This window comes from Larimichthys crocea, chromosome VI (genome assembly GCF_000972845.2).
Source record: "Larimichthys crocea isolate SSNF chromosome VI, L_crocea_2.0, whole genome shotgun sequence".
Classification (NCBI taxonomy): Eukaryota; Metazoa; Chordata; class Actinopteri; family Sciaenidae; genus Larimichthys; species Larimichthys crocea.
This window is the reverse complement of record NC_040016.1, coordinates 1,310,841-1,329,505: the sequence shown is the minus strand read 5'-3', so window position 1 is coordinate 1,329,505 and position 18,665 is coordinate 1,310,841. Positions and strand designations below refer to the sequence as shown.

Genomic DNA, 18,665 nt, shown 5'->3' with positions numbered 1-18,665 from the left:
CATCTGTATTTATCAGTAAATCTGTAAAAGTTTGATAGTTTTCTGCCTGCAGGTACTCTTATAAACAATTCTTCATTTGTCCTGCTGACGATATTCTTCCTAATTAATTTAGTACTTTACGAGTGTACCAGAAAAATCCAGTAAAAATATGCCCCACTCCCTCAACTAAAATAATCAGTGCTGCCGCTGCTATATCTCGCTTTCAGGAGCGTTGGCAATGTCTGTTTATTTTGGGGCATGGCTGACCACAAACTTAGAAACTATGCAGCAAATAGTAGACATTGTGCCTTTTATGGACAAACCAAAGGAATTTGGTTGCATGCTTACAAAGTAAAACCGTTTTTCAAAAGAATAATCTACCCTATAACTTTTAGTTTTAATTCTATTCCAGCTTTCTCTGTTTAGTCATGAACTCGGACAACATGTCTTTTACTGCTTTCTATCCTTTGTGGTGAACTCTAGTTTATGGGATGTCTAAACCTGAGTGAAAAGAACTGCTTTGCTGGGATCAACGATCAAATGTAAATGTTTTTTCACAACAGAGAAATGCCTCACTCATTTCCATGGAGACAAAAACACAGTGTCGGTTTAGAAAGGGGAACATGTGGGTGAAAGAGAGCATGAGAGAGCAGGAGGGAGGGAGGGGGGAACAGGAAAGGAGGACTGGGGTGATGCTGAAGTGGGTTGGGTTAAAAAGACCAGCTATGACTGAGGGAGAGAAATAGGAGTATAAGTTCCTTAGTTCCCTCTGCCTGTGTCACTTTCTAAGCCGGCCAGTATCGGGTCTCCACATCTCATTTTTCAGTTCATTCTCTGTAGTGCCTGAACTTCTCCAAGATGAACTTCAGAAGATCCACCGCGTATCATATGCCTTCTTCCCACATCTCCATGACCCGCTCTGTACCCCAACGTGCTGCCAGTGTCCATGCTGGAGCTGGTGGAACAGGCGCCCGCATTTCTTCTGCCTCCGTAGCTTCCCTGCGTTCTGGTGCTCCAATGGCCTCCTCTTCCTCTGCCTTCAAGGTGAGCAGTGGAATGGGTTCCAGTTATGGTAGCAGCGGTGCATCTGTGGCAACTGGTACTGGGATCATGGGCAATGAGAAGGGAGCCATGCAGAACCTGAACGACCGCCTGGCCAACTACCTGGAGACGGTGAGAAACCTGGAGCAGGCCAACAAGGAGCTGGAGATGAAGATCATGGAGGCTCTGGAGAAGGGGAGCCCCGACATGAGGGACTACAGCAAGTATGAGCCCATCATAGACGATCTGCGCAGGCAGGTAAGCATGACGATGAATAACAATCATTACAATGAAGAGATGGAAGTTGAGTATGAAATGTTGTCTAAATTAATTGTATACAGCTAGGTGAGACAGACAATAAAAGGTGTGGAAGTTGAGTGTTTAAAGGCTTTTATAAATATAAATATAAATATAATATAATATAAAAATCAATGAGTGCATGTGATGGCACCCATCATCAATGTTTCAAATGTACTTGTGGCATTAAGTTTGATCAGTGTTTTCATTATTTATCTAATGCCCGACATGGAAAATTAAGATTGAGAATGTTTTTTTTTTCTGAAATGGGCAGCATTTCTTTTGTAGGTTATCAGATTTCTTGTAACAGAATGAAGGGTGTGGTTGCTAAGCTCTAACCCTCCCCCATCAACTAATTCGTGCCATAAAGTGGCCAGAACTCCCTCTGATGAATCACCAACACGTGGGTCACATCACGAGAGACATACTGGAAAACTCTCAACCAACCCTCAGTAGGCAAAACTATTTCCAAATGGTCCTTCTCGCAAATGGCGGTTCTACAAGCATTCTCTGGTGTAGGATGGCCTCAATGTGAAACAGATGTGTGGCAATAACACACACAAAGGATCTTGGACTGCCGGCGTGAGTGTGTGCGCACACAGCTGCGTGTGAGTGTACTGGTTGTATAACAATCAGCTCCAGTCAGCAGAGTCAAATGTCGCATTCTTCTGCAGACCACAGATCTTCAATGTCACATAATGACACATTGATGGTGGCACTGCATTTTTCTCAACACAAAACGGGACAAAATGTCCCCCTTTTCTCTGAGACAGGATATCGTGCACACATTAGAAAGTATAAACTCACAAACACACTCACTCGCAAAGAATTTTGCACACATAAACATAAGCAGTTGTATAGACAAAGAAAATAACAGACAGAGACATTGCAGCTGGGTGAAACTGTAGAGAAGGAAAAACCTGTCTGTATGACTTATTCAGACAGGAAACATATTTTTCCAACAATGCTAAAACAAACCAGATTCTGTTTTGGCACGGGAACATCCTTTCTTCCTGTCCTTCAGTTTGTGGTTCCTCTTTTCACTGAATGTTACTATGGATTCCACTGTGTTGTGGCCCAAGTGTGTAATCTAACCCTGGTGTTTCACTATTTCCCTGTTACATAAGGGAAATAGTAATTGAAATCATATGTTTAATCCTGTGGCTGTGTGACACATTGCTATCTCACAGAGGCTTCTGGTTAAACAATTATGTTTTTTCTAGCCAACAAAATTAGGAAAAAAAGGAAACAAACAACTTAGGTTTTTTGATGCCCACTGATCAAAAGAAGTAATTTTTCTCATAAATTATTTTTTCTGTCCAGATCTTTGATAAGATTTCAGAGAATGCTCGTTATGCGCTCCAGATCGACAATGCCCGCCTTGCTTCTGACGACTTCAAAGTAAAGTATGTTGTTTCAAATTTAATCTCACAATTATTTATGTTGTTTAACATGTTAATCATATATGACCAAAGCACATTTAAGATCGTGCTCTACATCATGTACAAAGGCAGACATGTTTTGAGGTCAAAAGTTATAGATTTTTTTAATGCAGAGTTTGTATGGTGCATGTGAGTTTTTAATATTTAGTAGAACAGGATTTCAGCATGTTTGTACATTTGGATCATTATGCTACGCACCACAATGTGAATATCAGCTGATTGTGTCTGCAATTTGTGTCTGCCCACACCTACAGATTCGACAATGAGATGGCAATCCGCCAGTCTGTGGAGGCTGACATTGCTGGGCTGAAGAAAGTCATAGATGACACTAACATGACCAGGATGAACATCGAGAGTGAGATTGAAGCTGTGAGGGAAGAACTCGCCTTCCTCAGGAAGAACCACGAGAATGTGAGTTACATCTAGATTAATCATTAAACTTCACTGTCCTGGCTCACAATTCACACATCCTGTCACACACCCTTCATTTTTCTCTGTCTGCCGGTCCAATAGGAGGTGATGGAGCTGAGGAATCAGATCTCCCATTCAGGCGTGCAAGTAGACATCGACGCCCCCAAAGGTCAGGACCTGGCACAGATCATGGGTGAAGTGAGGAGCAACTATGAGAAGATTGCTGTGAAGAATGCAGAAGAACTGAAACGATGGCATGAAAATCAGGTGATGCAGTCTTAACAAGGATAATCATTTTCAAATATGTATGCAGGAAGTATCTTGCTTATTGGCTAAAACCCTTTCTCCGTCTCCCTGTCAGATTGCAGATGTGCAGGTGCAAGTATCACAGAACACAGAAGCTCTCCAGGGAGCCCAGATGGAGATAAGCGACTTATCCAGACAGATACAGACCTTGGAAATTGAACTTGCGTCCCAACAGAGCTTGGTAAGCATTTTACACATGTTTCTTATTTCTGTTCATTGTTGATTTCATTTTATTCACGAACATGAAATAATCTAATTATCTCAGTGCCCTGTCAAATCTTTTCATAAAGCAGAAAATCCCCCAAAAATCTTGTGCACAAAGGTTATAACTTTCCCATAGTCTCCCAAATTAGACTTGACTTAAAAAAAATCTTTGGCATACTTTTCATTCCTTCTTTTCATTCTTTTATCAGAAAGCCTCCTTAGAGGACACATTAGGCAACACAGAGCTACGAAACAACATGGAAATGGAGAAGTACAACAACATTGTTATTCATCTCGAGGAGGAGCTGACCAAATTGCGCGCAAACATCCAGGCTCAGACCCAAGATTATGAGACGCTGCTCAGCATGAAGATGAAACTGGAGGCCGAGATTGCCACTTATAAGAGTCTGCTGGATGGTGGAGACTTCAAGTAAGAGTTATAAAGAGGTGGAGGAGAAAAAAACAGATCGAGGCAAAGTGATGGTGGTGGTGGAGGTGAATACTATAATCATTTGTTATCATGGTTTGCATGGTCAAGTATAACTACATCATGAAGTGAGGCAGTAGTTCCAATCAGTTCAAAGACACATTGATATTGTGAAAGTCAAAAGTGTTTCATTTGTGTTTTGTTCAGGCTCCAGGATGCACTGGATGAGCTGGCGGCCACAATTTAATTTGGAACAAAGAATCTGGGACCATCCCAACAAAGAAAGCAGATCAACCCACAACTATCCTTCCTGGAAAAAAAAGGCCATGCTGGTCCAACCATCTAAAGCCAGTTTGGAAGACCTCACACTGTGTAAACCATAAATGATTTGAGCAATTCTCAATAAAGGCATTCAACCACAGTGAAACAGGGCTGTTTCAAAAGTAACCACTGCCTGATCTGTCAAAAAAAATAAAAATAACCACTTACTGACACATCGTCACAGCTCATGTGCATTTTTTTATTGCCATATAATGTAAGAATGTGTTTATGTTTTGTTTTGTTGTTACATTTGCATATCAATTGCACTATCATAGCCCTCAGCAATTAAAAAAAAAACAAAGTTTAAAGGAATTACATGTTGTGATACATAGATGATACATCGACAATCTCTGTTAGCAAAATACCCACACCCAAAAAAGAAATGATTGACAATTTACATGATCACGCAGGATGCCTACAGGATGCCTTAATTGAGGTTTGGCCACTAGGAGGCAGACAAACTTAAAAAAAAAAAAAAAGCCAGGAGACACTCAGTCATGAAATATCTTCACCTCATCTGACAAAATAAGAGATACACTCGTCAATATTATACAATACAATTCCCCAGTGCCATAGACTCAAACAATAATATACAGTTTAATCAAGTCAACTCTTTAAAAAGGTTTAAATAAAACTAAATATTATAACCAATGAATAATAATGAAGTACTTTTTGCAGACTTACCATTGCTATTAGTTTTTTTTTGGTATACCTAATAAATTGTCTACTTAGTGTATATTTCCATCATTTTTGTTCAAATGACAAATGAAACTGTCCTTTTAGCTCTTGTTTGGTCTCAATCAACTTTTAATAGGCTGGTTTATAATATGAAGAATGATATTTGAAATACATGGATGGTTCCCCTGCAATGCTCTCCTAAACTATTTGAATAATGTATTTTCTTTAATCCTTTTCTTATCCACTTGTTTGAAAAAGCTACACTTTTTGAATATTTATATGTAATGCTATTTTATACTTTCAGATGAATAATTGTGTCTTTTTACTACAGTGCATTCATTTGACAGCTGCTTCCAGATAGATTTCTTACATAAAAACACATGATGATAAATATAATACATTCAAAACTATGCAACAATATGTATGTGTCAAAAGTATATGTCAAATTACAGAACATATGATATAACAGTGTGGAGGGGTGTCTATTCAATGCACATCACCGTCTGGGTTTTGTGAAATCAAGCAGTGCCCTCAAATTAGAGCTAATTTATTACAATGACATTTATTTGAATTGTTATTACTATTACTAACTATTAAGAATGTGTCTGCGTCTTTGTATCGTCTGTAAACATTGTATATCTCTGTTGGCAACAAGGACCCCCTCGAAAATGAGATGATACATCTCAAGGGGTTATCCTTTGATAAATAAAGAATAAAGAATAAAGAATAAAATTTATTTACACTATTAAATAAGAAAAAAAATCAACAGATAGTTTTTTTAGATCACAGAAAAAGATATATTGTATTATCTATTTATCAATGAAGCACCAAACCAAAAATATGAACATTTAAAGCTGCTTTGGAAAAGTCCAAGGAAACAAATAAACAGTGGTATTAGTTCAGTGGCAGGCAGGGCAGACAGTAGTGAAAGGAAACCTCGCTCTGTGTCGTTACATTATACATTATGCAGATGTGAGTAAGCAAACAAGGGAGGAGACCGTGAACGCCGATGCGCGCTCCCGATGATAAACCTCTGACGCCTTCATCCGGGAACTACTACGAACTCGCTCTCCAACATGGCGGCGTCAGGTGAGGTTTATGAGGGTGAACGATCTGGGTCGGTTGGGAGGAATTTCAGTGGGTTATACCTCGATATAATAAAACACGGAGACTTTGTGCATCGTTAATGCTTTATGTTATCGATTCGCGTCGTTGTCGGGCGTGTGTGAACGGATTAATCGGTTGTTTTTGGCCCGGTAAAGACGCGACTGCTGGTGAGAAGGCGAATGAACGAAGCAGCGACTTGCACAACCTGAAAATCTTTAACCTACACGCGGTCTGCCGCCGTGGAAAATGTCCTCGTGGTTGTTTGAGTTGTCCGCTTTTTGAGTTCACGCGGCAGTGCTTGTGTTAGGGGCTTTGTGCGACGTGTTATAAAATGTTTGTAACTGCGTGCAGAGCTGGCACATTGTATGCCCGTAGCGGGGATCGCCGTGGCGCTCAGAGCAGATAAGCATCGGGCGCAAGCGCGTTTCGTGGAGGAGGGGTTGGGCCGAGAAGTCCGGGCAGCCCGAGGAGTCTCCCCACGTGTGCAAGTCTGGCTCCCTGGTATCGGTGTTTGATGAAACGGGGCAGCTGGGCCTGTTGGGTCGCGTCGTAAACACTTCTCTGGCGGCTTCACAAGTGTGAGCCGTCCTATCCGGCCGGCCACGTCTTTCTCCGATGATGGCGCACTTGGATCCTGGCGCTGCGACGTGAGCTAGGCCCTAAAACCTAGCAGGCTAAGCAGGGATACTTCCCTCGTCAGCAGTCCTGTGCTGACTAAGCCCACATAAAGACAAAAGCGACCTGCGCAGATAGCAAGTAAACAACCTGCGTGTTTAGTTAACAGTTGGCTCTTTAAAGGTGTTGGCCTCCTGTAATTTTAGGAGAGGGGAGCACTGCCAAAAGTTACCGTAATGCACCTCCTGCCTGACTCATGTCACATTAGTGCAGGGCGCTAGCAGAGCTACCAAACACTCAGATTATTTTAGTTTGTTTTCAGAGAGTACACACAGTTAGTGAAGCCTGATAATTGTAAACAATGACTTAGCATTATGTAGAGTTGTAAACAGTCTTTGTCCCCGTGTGTGTAGGTTTTGTAATGACGTATGTAAAGAAATATCCTGACAGCTGGATTTTCACAATAAAGCTCACAGGAAGCATTGTCATCTCTTTTTTGTGTGTGTGTGTGTGTGTGTGTGCCTCTGACCAAAACAAACCAGACCTGCTAGATGAGATGAGCCGTGTGAACCAACGGGCAACTATTTGCCATACAAACAGACAGTGTGAGGAATGTTCTGCAACATTTACATGACTCATTGAGTCCAGGGTACTTTCCTTGAAAAATGTGGACGAACGGACGGGTGGGCAAGTGGGTTGAACGTGCCACGATTATTGCATTTGACTTTTGGCTGAACAAAAGTTTTCTGGTCTGCTGCACAGTGACGGTTGACAGGCGGACCACTCCCGGCGTCTTTACGTTGTAATAGGAAAACTTTTTATCACTCACACGTCGCGGTGCCCTTATCTAGTTTGGCCTCACACTACAAATAGTGTTTGTCTATGCACAGATGCACATACACACTATAAGACACATAAGACTGGAAGTTATTCATAATATTTGAAATCTAATAAAAGCCAGAGACGTTTAACCAACGTCACTGTTTTGACACTGTAATTATCATTTATACACACAATCTGTAACACATAATTTTTCACACAAGTATATTACAGTAGACTATTTAATGGATATAATTTCTCCTTTTTATTTTTAATAAAGAAAAGAGTTGCGCCTAGATATGGCAACTAATATGGGGAACAGTCCCATGCAGGTTTCTTCCATGTCTGACTCTGTGCTCTGTGTTCATCTTTCCTGTAGCTAAGAAGAAGAATAAGAAGGGGAAGACCCTGACTCTGACTGACTTCCTGGCAGAGGACAGTGGAGGCAACAGTGCGCCTCCCAGCTACCCACCCAAGTCTACTAGCTGGGCAGATGAAACTGACGACCTGGATGGCGATGGTGAGTGCACATTGAAGTCCTTTTTCTTTACGTACACTGCGTCTGTCCTGCATTTTTCCACCTAACAGTAAAATCAATATCATACACTGCTCGAGTTGTGTCTTATTTGAGCAGGGGCGAAATGAAAATGCACCGAATCTAAGTGTGTTGTGGCAAAGCATTGTTGGTCTTATTAAAGTATACAGCAGTGAAAGGTCAGACTGATGACTGAACCGTGTAGAGACGGCTAGATATTGATATTTAGTGTCTGCTGATATGAAGGTGATAGTTGTTTTCTTCTTAATTTAAACAAAGAGCTTTAAATATGTTGCCCGAGATAGCTGTTTATAACACACGATTGTTGGATCAATAAAGTAATAAAATACTATTACTAAATGACAGCATAATTACATTTTGCAAAACTGCTGCATCTTAATATTAAACTGTCTAACCTTCAGCACAACATTTTTCAGTGTGAAACAGTTTTCTTTGAGATTTTAGTAATGACATTGTTCATGTTTGAGCTCCATGTGTCAACCATAAACTTTTCACTGTCCAATTTCCAAGTGTATTGATAGAAACCCACCAATTCAGAGTTGGGATGGCTGTTTTAAATTTAAAATGCTGGTCGATGTTAAATTAATCATCAAACCTCCATATTATCAAATCGGGCTGTAGGCTTGGTCAAATAAATTCATTGATTTTCCTGTTTCTGGCTTAAAGTTATTGCTCTCTGGATGCAGTTTATTATGCTTCCTGCCAGTTTTCTTTAGTGGCCTGTGCGGTGTTGTCATTTTCCTTTGCATGATGCGTCTGCACATGTTTTCTGTCAAACATGTGGTGCTGAACCTCACAGTTGTGATTCATGGTCATACTGGACACTTTTTAGTCTGCTGTTTTCCTGTTGCTGGAGCGACATGTCACACGTTGTCACGTGGTGTGTAGCTAGTTGTCTTTACAGGTCATATAAAATGGTGCCATAAGGACTTAAATGACATTCCTGGATAGTTTCATTTCCAATACTAAAATCTTTCATTATATTCCAATAGTTGAATAAAGGTTTCTGTCTCGTATCAGACCTAATACTGATTGTTGGCTCCGTCAATATCTACCTCAACAATAACACAATAGACATCATAATAAATATGCTTGTCACTTATGCGTCTACTGAACTAACAGGACACAGAACAGGGTTCCTGTCAGTACTATTTCTCACACAGGGTAAACGGAAGTTTGCTATGTGCTGTTTTGTTTCTTGTATGTCTTTGGATGTTTGTTTAGTAATGCATATATTTTTCCATTGCATGTAATTGTTGTAGTCTTTGTCATTTCTGCCTGTGAATTAATAGGAGCAAGGGCTACGAGTCAAAGAGAAACTAATGGTCTGTTTTGTAACTGAAAGGAACTTTTTAGGTTAGTATTCTTTTTAAATGTTTCTTCTTCTCATCTCACCAGTCTCGACTTCATGGCACACGGAGGAGGATAGCTATCGGGCACCCCCCATTGACCGCTCCATCCTGCCCACAGCGCCTCGCTCAGCGCGCGAGCCCAATGTCGACCGATCCCGACTACCCCGCAGCCCGCCTTACACGGCCTTCCTGGGCAACCTGCCCTATGATGTCACTGAGGACTCGATCAAAGACTTCTTCCGCGGCTTGGCAGTAGGTCTACTAACACGTCTAGTGTTGACAAGTAGCACTTGTTGGTTTCGGCTACTGTAACATTGTTTTGCAAAGCAACAGAAACAGTGGAACTGAAGTTTCAGTTTCAGTCTCTGTCTTTTTTTACAGGCGCTGTTAACACTTAACTCTTTTTGAACACGTCTTGTCGATATTCAATCATTTCTGTGGCTTAAATTTAAATTTAACTTCATTATTTCTGAAGTGTTTGAGTCCACACTGACGCACTGTACTTCAGACTGCTGAGTTTAAAGAACAGGACATGCATGTTTCTTTTTCCCTTTGTGTATCTATAGATAAATGTTTATGGAGGGTCCTAATCTTGTTCAACACGTTTGTCATTTTGGGCAGGCATCAAAGGAATACTTCAGATGATTGTTTTAAGTCAATTTCCTCACGTAGCCAGGAATGTTGGCGAAAAAACAAAATAACACACCTTCCAAAAATCGTGTCGAGTGCTGTCTCAGTAACAGAGAAACAGTTTGAGGTTCATAAAACTCAGCAAAGCCCCTTTAAGCTACTTATTGAACACATTAATTCATCTGAAACATAATATATTGCTGAAAAATCCTTTCATTAAAGTCCTGTCATTCCTGCCTGTGGCTTGTTCAGTCATAGCAGAGTGGGACCCAGTAAAGGTTGCTCTAGAGTTACCTGCAACAATTCCTGATTTGACAAGCCTTCTCATCTGGCCTTTCCTCCATCCCAAAGTCAACTAATTTCTTCCATATCTTTCATTTGCGCACTTTGTTTTTCTGACAGCCTTGTCTGGGTGAACTGTGTAGCGTTGCATTCTCTGTTTTATGTTATTCTGTCACAATTCTTCTCCAGATCAGTGCGGTGCGTCTGCCTCGGGAGCCCAGTAACCCAGAGAGGCTGAAGGGCTTTGGTTATGCTGAATTTGATGATGTGGATTCCCTCCTGAGGGCTCTGAGTCTCAACGAGGAGGTGAGAGGATGCAACAAGAACTTGATTCTTATATTTTATGCATTTTACACCTGGGATTGAACCAACATCAGTGTACGACTTGTCTGTATATGATTTATTTTACCGACATTACTGCATAAAACTCTTTCACTCATAAAAATGTTTTTTGTTTTTTTCAGAACCTGGGAAACCGAAGGATCCGTGTGGATATTGCAGACCAGTCTAATGATAAAGGTGCTTAAACCTTTTTTTCTGCTGTCATTTAGCAAATAGGAGTACATCCTTTAAACTCCATTTTCTATAATTTAACTTAACATCTCTTCTTCTTTTTCTTCACACCTCAGAGAGAGACGGATCTATGGGAGGCAGAGACAGGGGTAGAATGTCGGACATGGGTCCTGACAAGACAGACAGTGACTGGAGGGCACGGCCCAGTGCAGATGCTGACGATGGACCTCCCAGGAGAGATGATGCCTTTGGAGAGAGTGAGTCAGACTTTGTTTTATTTGTGCTTCAGCATCCATGCTCATTTCATGCTGATCCTAGAATAATTCAGTGAACAGTTTGTGATAAAATGGGCCTATTTCGGACTATAACTCATGCCTATTCCAATCTAACCCATTGGTGTGCCCAAACTTACTCCCAAATGGAGACGTTCCCTGACTTTAGTTTAAAGTTTGTGTTAATCCTCAACTTTTTTTGTTTTAAAACACAAAATGCTATTTATATAGTTTTCAAAATGGTGACTTTACAGCCAACATTGATCAGTTTCATCCTTCCAGACAGATCAGAGCGCCATTAGACCTACAGTTCATTAGCAGATGAGTTCCAGATGTGAAACAGCATTATTTATTATTGTCTTAACGATCCTTGCAGGATCACGGGACCGTTATGAGTCGGATCGTTACAGAGATGGGCCACGGCGGGACAATGACCGCTATGATGGAGGGAGAGACCGATACCGGGATCGCTATGATGACCGGGACCGAAGAGACTTTGATAGAGGAGGTGAGTCATTCTGCTGGTTTTCCCCTGGTTTTGGGATTTGGTGCCACCTGATCATAAAATTCCCAACATATCTTAAACTTGCTTATCGTGATTAAACTATATTCAGATGATTGCCCTGCTAAACATTGTATACAATTGTTACACGCTTTGATCTCGCCATTTTTCTGTCCTGTTCTCTTGCCGTCCTTCAAGGTTTTGACTCCCGTGGTGGTGGTGGAGGTCGTCGTGCCTTTGGCAGTGGCTTCCGTCGCGATTATGACGACAGTCGGGGTAGCAATGATCGTTATGGGGACCGGGATCGTTATGGTGAACGCGACTCTGACCGGTACGACAGACGGGATGACAGGCGTGAGGAGAGAGGAGGTATCTAATAAATAAATAAATACTATGTTCGGTCAGCGGTATTTATTAACACATCATCTCATGTAAGGTTATTTATGTGTTGGTGATTGGTTATATTTGATGGTATTTTTGGTGCATATACCACAATATCAGTTAATATTATGTAAATTAAGTTTTAAAGTTACAAATTATAACATTTTCACTGATCCATAATTATTTTATCCTTTCCCATTCTCACACCAGCTCCCCAGCAGAGACCCAAGTTGAACCTTAAACCCCGTAGCGTGCCCAAGGATGAGGAGAGTGGCGGAGGCGGTGGCGGCGGCAGTGGTACTTCCCCAGCTGCGGCTCCAAGCTCTGGCAGCAGGGCCTCATCCATCTTTGGTGCAGCCAAGCCGGTTGACACGGCAGCCAAGGAGAGGGAGGTGGAGGAGAGGTTGAAGAAACAGGAAGAGAGGCTGCAGAGGCAGCTGGAGGAGGACAAAGGCCGGGGACCGGACAGAAAGATGCGAGACAGGTAAGGGGTTGACATGGATGGTCATTACATAATTTCTGATGAGTTGGTGGCAACTCGGTTTTGTGTTATGAAGTCAACATACAATTTATAAATATTCTCCATATTAGAAGGAGTTCATGTTATTTATGTTCAGAAATGTTTTGGATATTTTTGTAACAATACTACAAACTTTTTTCATCCCACTGGATTTGAGGGCTTATGTAAGCTTTTGTTTTCAGGGACCCAAGCTGGCGCAATGAGGAGTCTCATACTGAGAGATCTCGCACAGGAAGCGAGTCTTCACAGCATGGAAGTACTTCTGGAAGAGGTGATGATCTTCTGTATTTTATTTTGAGGTTTGGTTTTCTGTGGTCGCCTATCCCGTTTTCTACATAAAACCTTTCAATATACAGTTTTCATCATAGGACCTGTGTTCTCATCGCGGTCATGCAACCCTGTAAACATGCGAATTACATTTCTTCAAGGATTTTCAAATAAAAATGCTTACATTTATTTAGACCTGTAGTTATTAGTGGCAACAGCAAATGTGCTTTAATAACACAGGTCACAAACTACAGTGGGCAACAAAACAAATGACTTTTTAAAAAAATAAAAAATTCAGGCAATACTTGGCTGTTCTCCATCACTCTGTGAGTAACTGTGATCTGATCTGTGAATAGCAGGACACAGTGAAAGTTCACTATGGCTTCTTGTTCCACTTCACTGCAATATTTTTAACTGATCTGTCAAAACAGGCCCAACATGTTTTGTAAATGTACTATTGAAGAACAATAGCCGTCAGTGCTAAGCTTACAGATAAAAACATTGCATTACGTGTGATGACGTGATAATAAATGTCAACTTGTGTTTCACCAGTCAAGTAGTTTCAATGTGAAGCTGCAGCAGTAGAAAATGTTTGCTTTGCAATAACAGTAACTTGATGCAGCATGAATCTCACCAGAACACATCCAGTTGATAATGCTGTAAATATATAAATATTGCAATATTCTAAACAGTGACCATTGTGCAGGCTAAATGTGACAGGCTGCCAGGTGATGTTGAATAATGTAAAACAGTGTTCAAATAAAATCAAAGTGATTTGATTTAGGACTTGGAAACTAATGCAGAGTGACATAAAATGGTAACAATGTGCTGTTCTTAATCAATAGGTTCCCGGTGTCGAGATAGTGAGCGCTCTGGGGACAATGAGGTTTTCAGTGGGAGAGAAGGTGACTCCTGCTCCCCTGGGGCCTCCCCACAGCCTCCCAAGGATTCCAAGGAACCGCTGAAGGTGATGCCTGCACCTCCTCCCAAGGAGAATGCCTGGGCTAAGAGAAGTGCAGCCAGCACAGGCTCTAGTGATGGTGATGGACGACCTCCAGTCTCTCCTGTCTCCCCAAGTGGTTCAGCTCCTCCCAAGCTCAGGTGAGAATACAAGTGGGAAGCCTTTCAGTAACCTATTGCTCAGAAACATATTAAATAACACCTAAAATTAGCTTGTAGGAAAAAAAAATTACTTTCATGCAAGTGTTTTGTCATTTTTCCCTGACTGCTCTGTTTTTTCTTTTAGCCCTACAAGTTCTGCAGATGAAAGAGGTTCTGGAAAAGGTAAGGCCTACTGATAAGAACCTACTAAACCTCAGTCTAGACTATGAATAAAATTAAACCAACATGTCAGTTTTGCACACATTATAAAGGGACTTAACTTAAAAACGTACTTAGACTTACTTAAAACAAAAAACACTGCCATACATTTACAAATGATGTGAGAATGGAGACTTTGAATTTGAACAGTCACATTAATAATGCCCAAAAATAACTGGTGGATGGATGAAAATGAAACAACTTTACTGTTGGTTCCTTTCCAGTAGTGGGAAAGAAATGCTGTTTGGTGTTAGTGGAAAGGCCATGTTGGCTTAATAAAAGCAGTTTATCCTCTGTAAGGTGGCCATTTTAGGACATTTCAGACACTTGGGCTCAGCTGAGGGGGTTGGCTAATAACATGTAGTATGGTGACATTTTAATGTTAGCATGTTGAACATTAATCCTCAAATACTAGCTGATGGGAATTCACTCACTAGGTTTCATCTCCTGTGGTCCATGAGCTGTCTTTCATGGCAGTCCGTCCAATAGTTTTTGAGATAATTAACTGGACCTTGGAAGTGTTTGACTTACGGACCAACTGGAACTGCCATCTCGAGAGCTTCGACACTAGCCTGGATAAACAGTTCTCTACTCGACCCGTGTCAATTATTTCTGACAGTGTCATTTTATTAAACATCAGACAAGCCCCATTAAAAAAAAAAATCATTTTGGACTGTTGTCAACAGTCTACATGGTGTCCTTGTGTTTTTTCCTTATTGATTGTAGACAGTTCCAGTAAGTGTGGTTTTACCTGTAGAGAGTTGCTCTCTAAGGCCTTTTGCACACACTTGTTCTTTTTGTGATCGCAATGAAATTCAATTCATGTGGTAAGGTCCATAAAAGTTCAAATTTCACTACGAAGGCAGGAAGTCGATTCCTAATTGTACATGTGCAGTGTTATTACATAATATTCCAGTGAAGACTAGAACACTTACAGGAGAATGTGCAAGAGCAGCTGTGTCCTTACTTCAGACAGTACTTTGCATCTGTATTTTGGACATATTAGGCAAAGCACTCATCTTCCTGTGGGGGAGTAGGGGAGCACAATTTAACTTGCATTGTTGAACAAATGTGTCAAAAGAGAACTCTCAGGTTCAGACTCCAGCAATCTGGCCAAATGTGAAAAAATGAAATTCCCTACATTATCTGCAGCGCTGTAACAGAATAGGACTTTTAGAATATTGTTTTGGAAACTTTATCGAAGCAGGTTACAAGCTCAGCCTGCATTCCACGCAGTTGTGCACCTCTCATTTGGCCCTCCATCAGTGACTAACACGTTTTGAATCCAACCCAGTGGCTTTTTATGCTGCAGTGTGTTGTGAGTGTAGTCTACTGTATAAAATCAAACAACCTCCCTTCACTCAACTGTCTGGCTTCTCCTTTAAGATGAGAACAAGGCTGACGGTATGCGTCGGGACCGGGGTCCCCCACGGGCACGAGGGGGGCCTGCAGGGTCTGGAGCAGGGCGGGGCCGAGGAGAGGGGCCCAACAGAGACCGAAGAAAGGAGGCAGACAGGTCAGCCATCCAAAGAGAGCAAAGTTTTTAATGAGACGGGGAAGATTTTTTTTACTGGGCATCTGTAAAGAGTGGCCTATGCTCAGTTACACAACTGATGACGCATTGATTGTTCCTAGTGTTGTGGTCACTAGGAACACGAGTACACCAGGATTTCTGGTGTGCATATTTAAAGCTTTACCTTTTTAACCAAATGGTTACAATCATCATCATACAACTGAAATTTAGGATATTTCTGAATTGTATTTGATGTTAGCTGTGTGTGTGTTAAACGATTCACAGCAAAGGTTAACTTTCCAACGCTGAGCTCTGCTGATAAATTTTAACCTCGGTGTTAATTCTTATTGTAGAAAGGATAACAGAAGAGAACGAGACTCCAGACCACCCCCAGAGCCAAAGAAATTTGAAGAAACCCCAACCCCCGTAAGTCCTTCACTGCCAAGGTTTAGTCAGACTTTGCCACCAAAATGACTCCATCATAGGGTTTCCCTAAAGCCTTGTTATTTTACCAGGACCCCCCTCCCCTACACACACTAGAGTTCTTAAAACCATCCAGAATAATTGTCTTAAATGTTTTATGCCTCTTGAGAAAGATGACTTCTTTCTCTTGCATACGCTATGTTTGTTTCAGTATCCAAAGCTACTGTACTGAGCCAGGATCCTGTTTTGCTTTTGCCTTTTTCAGAAGTTCAGCTCAGCCAGTAAGTACGCCGCTTTGCTAATGGACGGAGAACAAGGAGACGACGCAGAGGACGTAGAATAGAAGGAAAATAACGAGACGAGGCCCTGACCATCGCAAGACGAGGAGAAAAACGACGAACGCAGAAAAAAAAAATCTCACATAGCTTATGAAAAACTCCTCACATGGAAGAGGCTCATGGGAGGACATCACTCCCTCCCTTCTTTCCTCCTACAAAACCTGTCCTTTACTTTAAAAACACCCACCCACCCTCCTTCCCTCCCCTGCCCCACCTTCAGGACTATTCGAGTTCTAAAGAATAGTCACATACTGGACTTGTTTTTAAATGGAAAAAAGGAGTAGCTGATATATGGCAAAGTGATGGATAACATTGAATTAATTGTAATAAATAAATGGAAAAAGTGGGGAAAAAATGAATTTGTATATTTGTGCATCACAGGTGTGGTGAGGTTGGATTATGACAGGATGTAGTTTGTTTTTTGTTTTTTTAATCAACTTTTGACTGATTGACTTGCATAATTCTTAGATTAAATGCATAATAATTTAGTATAATACCATTTTATTAGTAAATAATTTGGTATTATATAATTTTAATCTCAAATCAAATTCATTTCTGAAAATTTGTCAAGAAAATCCTGTCTTCCAATACTAAAAGTTATGAATGCTGAGACTAATTTGAAAAACGTTTGTCAATCATATCTGCACCGTTCAACAAATCATTAATTGAATTAGTTCTAAACTGATTTCCACAGTATTACAAAGGAGGACTGTGTAATACGTAGACTACATTACTGCAGGAGTGGCTTGTATGCTGAGACTGAATGAAAAACAGCCGCCACACGGTTCTCACTCAGAAAATCAGTGCCATTACCATCACCTCCAATCATTGTAAAGATGTCTCTCTCTTTCTAAACCTTCTGATGAAATGATAAAATCAATTAAAGGCTCATGATGGTCGTGTCCAATCGTCCTAAAGATTCTCCACAGCTGTCCAAGTCATTCACACTATCTGAAGTGAGGAGTACGATATTTGGGAATTTCTGGGGTGTGAGGATTTCCATGAGATTACACGAATCTGTCTTCCAATTTGCAATAAATTGGGGTGATTCTGTACATTCAAATAGTATGTGGTCATTGTATGCATTACTAGAGGCATTCAAGGCAGAGGTTAAGTGCTTAAATTACACATTTAAAGCAAAGTTGGTGCTTGAAACTAACCGTTACAAGTTTACCGATGAGCCAAACTGTCAATCAGCTCCTCTTTGTTGCCTGCATTAACCTGGCTAGGCTTTACACGCTTTTGTTACAGCATGGCTATATTAGGATGCGAGTTGCATCATCAAACGCATCTCTTTTATGTGCAACAACAAAAGTATTTTTCCTCTGCTTACTGTTCTCCTGGTGTGGTCTGTGACGCAGACAATTTTAACAGTATTTCTTCAGTCTCAACCTCCTGCTGAGGGCTGGACTCCTTGCAGCAGCAGCTGGTTAGAATCCTGCTGAGCTTCACATCCCACACACACACAGGCAGACAGAGGGCACCCACTTGGTAAGACCAGACTCCTCTAGACCTGTCAGCCACTCCTTTCAATGGACTTCAGCATACTCGACTTTAGCAGTGGGAATGGTGACTGTCAAGGAGGAAAATACCTGCCAATATAGTGTTAATGTATCAAAAATTAGTTCGCCTCTGCTTCAATGCCTGTTACAAACAAATTGGGCCTGTGTTTGTTGACGGATCACATTCATTTTAGAGTATATTGTTTACTGAGGGAGCATGAAAGATGCACGATGTGTAGTATCAACCAGTTAAGTAAACACTAAGATCTGTAATGTTTATATACTACATCAAGTCCATTACAACTGGTTGAAAACTACAAAATAATTTGCTTATTTTCTTTATCTACATCTGTGTCAAAGGTGGTGCTAATAAGGAAAATTATAAAGATCTAAAGACCTGAATTTCATTAAGTACTGCACTTTTTAGCACAGTATTTTCCTTTCATGTTTTACTTCACTACAATATTATACTTTTTATTCCAGTACATTTGACAGCTTTAGATCATTTATCGGCTCATAAAAATAATCAATCATCCTCACAGTGTATAAAGTAGTTAAAAGCTCCACCTCTACCATCTACAACATGACAATGCTGCTACACGTTACTTGACACACTGCTGCGTCAGTAATAAGAATCCATTAATATA

At 40.9% G+C, this 18,665-nt stretch overlaps 2 protein-coding genes across 7 annotated transcripts; both read left to right on the top strand.

Moving 5' to 3' along the window:
- The first annotated feature begins 735 nt into the window (after positions 1-735).
- LOC104937171 (keratin, type I cytoskeletal 18) lies at positions 736-4,605 on the top strand. 2 transcript variants are annotated; one of them, XR_797632.3, is made up of 7 exons: positions 736-1,278; positions 2,641-2,723; positions 3,014-3,170; positions 3,273-3,437; positions 3,532-3,657; positions 3,890-4,175; positions 4,315-4,605. XR_797632.3 is itself a non-coding variant. In XM_010753381.3 (7 exons), the coding sequence occupies exons 1-7, from the start codon at positions 838-840 to the stop codon at positions 4,352-4,354; spliced, it is 1,233 nt and encodes a 410-aa protein (XP_010751683.2). In that variant the 5' UTR covers positions 738-837; the 3' UTR covers positions 4,355-4,605. The 2 variants fall into 2 exon arrangements, 1 of the variants encoding a protein (XP_010751683.2); XM_010753381.3 differs by having other exon boundaries at positions 738-1,278; positions 3,890-4,110.
- A 1,463-nt stretch (positions 4,606-6,068) lies between these two features.
- On the top strand, positions 6,069-17,433 carry eif4ba (eukaryotic translation initiation factor 4Ba). 5 transcript variants are annotated; one of them, XM_010753524.3, is made up of 15 exons: positions 6,069-6,195; positions 8,027-8,167; positions 9,602-9,807; positions 10,657-10,773; positions 10,932-10,986; positions 11,097-11,237; positions 11,629-11,760; positions 11,953-12,123; positions 12,346-12,619; positions 12,838-12,926; positions 13,768-14,023; positions 14,169-14,206; positions 15,629-15,758; positions 16,109-16,181; positions 16,444-17,433. In XM_010753524.3, the coding sequence occupies exons 1-15, from the start codon at positions 6,183-6,185 to the stop codon at positions 16,519-16,521; spliced, it is 1,914 nt and encodes a 637-aa protein (XP_010751826.3). In that variant the 5' UTR covers positions 6,069-6,182; the 3' UTR covers positions 16,522-17,433. The 5 variants fall into 5 exon arrangements, with proteins under 5 accessions (XP_010751826.3, XP_010751902.3, XP_019132029.2 ...); XM_010753600.3 differs by lacking the exon at positions 15,629-15,758 and having other exon boundaries at positions 6,183-6,195; positions 16,444-16,593; XM_019276484.2 differs by lacking the exon at positions 16,109-16,181 and having other exon boundaries at positions 6,183-6,195; positions 16,444-16,593.
- The last annotated feature ends 1,232 nt before the right edge of the window (positions 17,434-18,665 follow it).

Coding starts and splice junctions, on each gene's coding strand:
- LOC104937171 (XM_010753381.3), top strand. CDS start 838: ATGAACTTCAGAAGATCCACCGCGTATCATATGCCTTCTTCCCACATC. Junction 3,171..3,272: donor TCAGGAAGAACCACGAGAAT/GTGAGTTACATC, acceptor CCGGTCCAATAG/GAGGTGATGGAGCTGAGGAA. Junction 4,111..4,314: donor CTGGATGGTGGAGACTTCAA/GTAAGAGTTATA, acceptor TGTTTTGTTCAG/GCTCCAGGATGCACTGGATG.
- eif4ba (XM_010753524.3), top strand. Junction 12,927..13,767: donor TGGAAGTACTTCTGGAAGAG/GTGATGATCTTC, acceptor CTTAATCAATAG/GTTCCCGGTGTCGAGATAGT. Junction 16,182..16,443: donor TTGAAGAAACCCCAACCCCC/GTAAGTCCTTCA, acceptor TGCCTTTTTCAG/AAGTTCAGCTCAGCCAGTAA.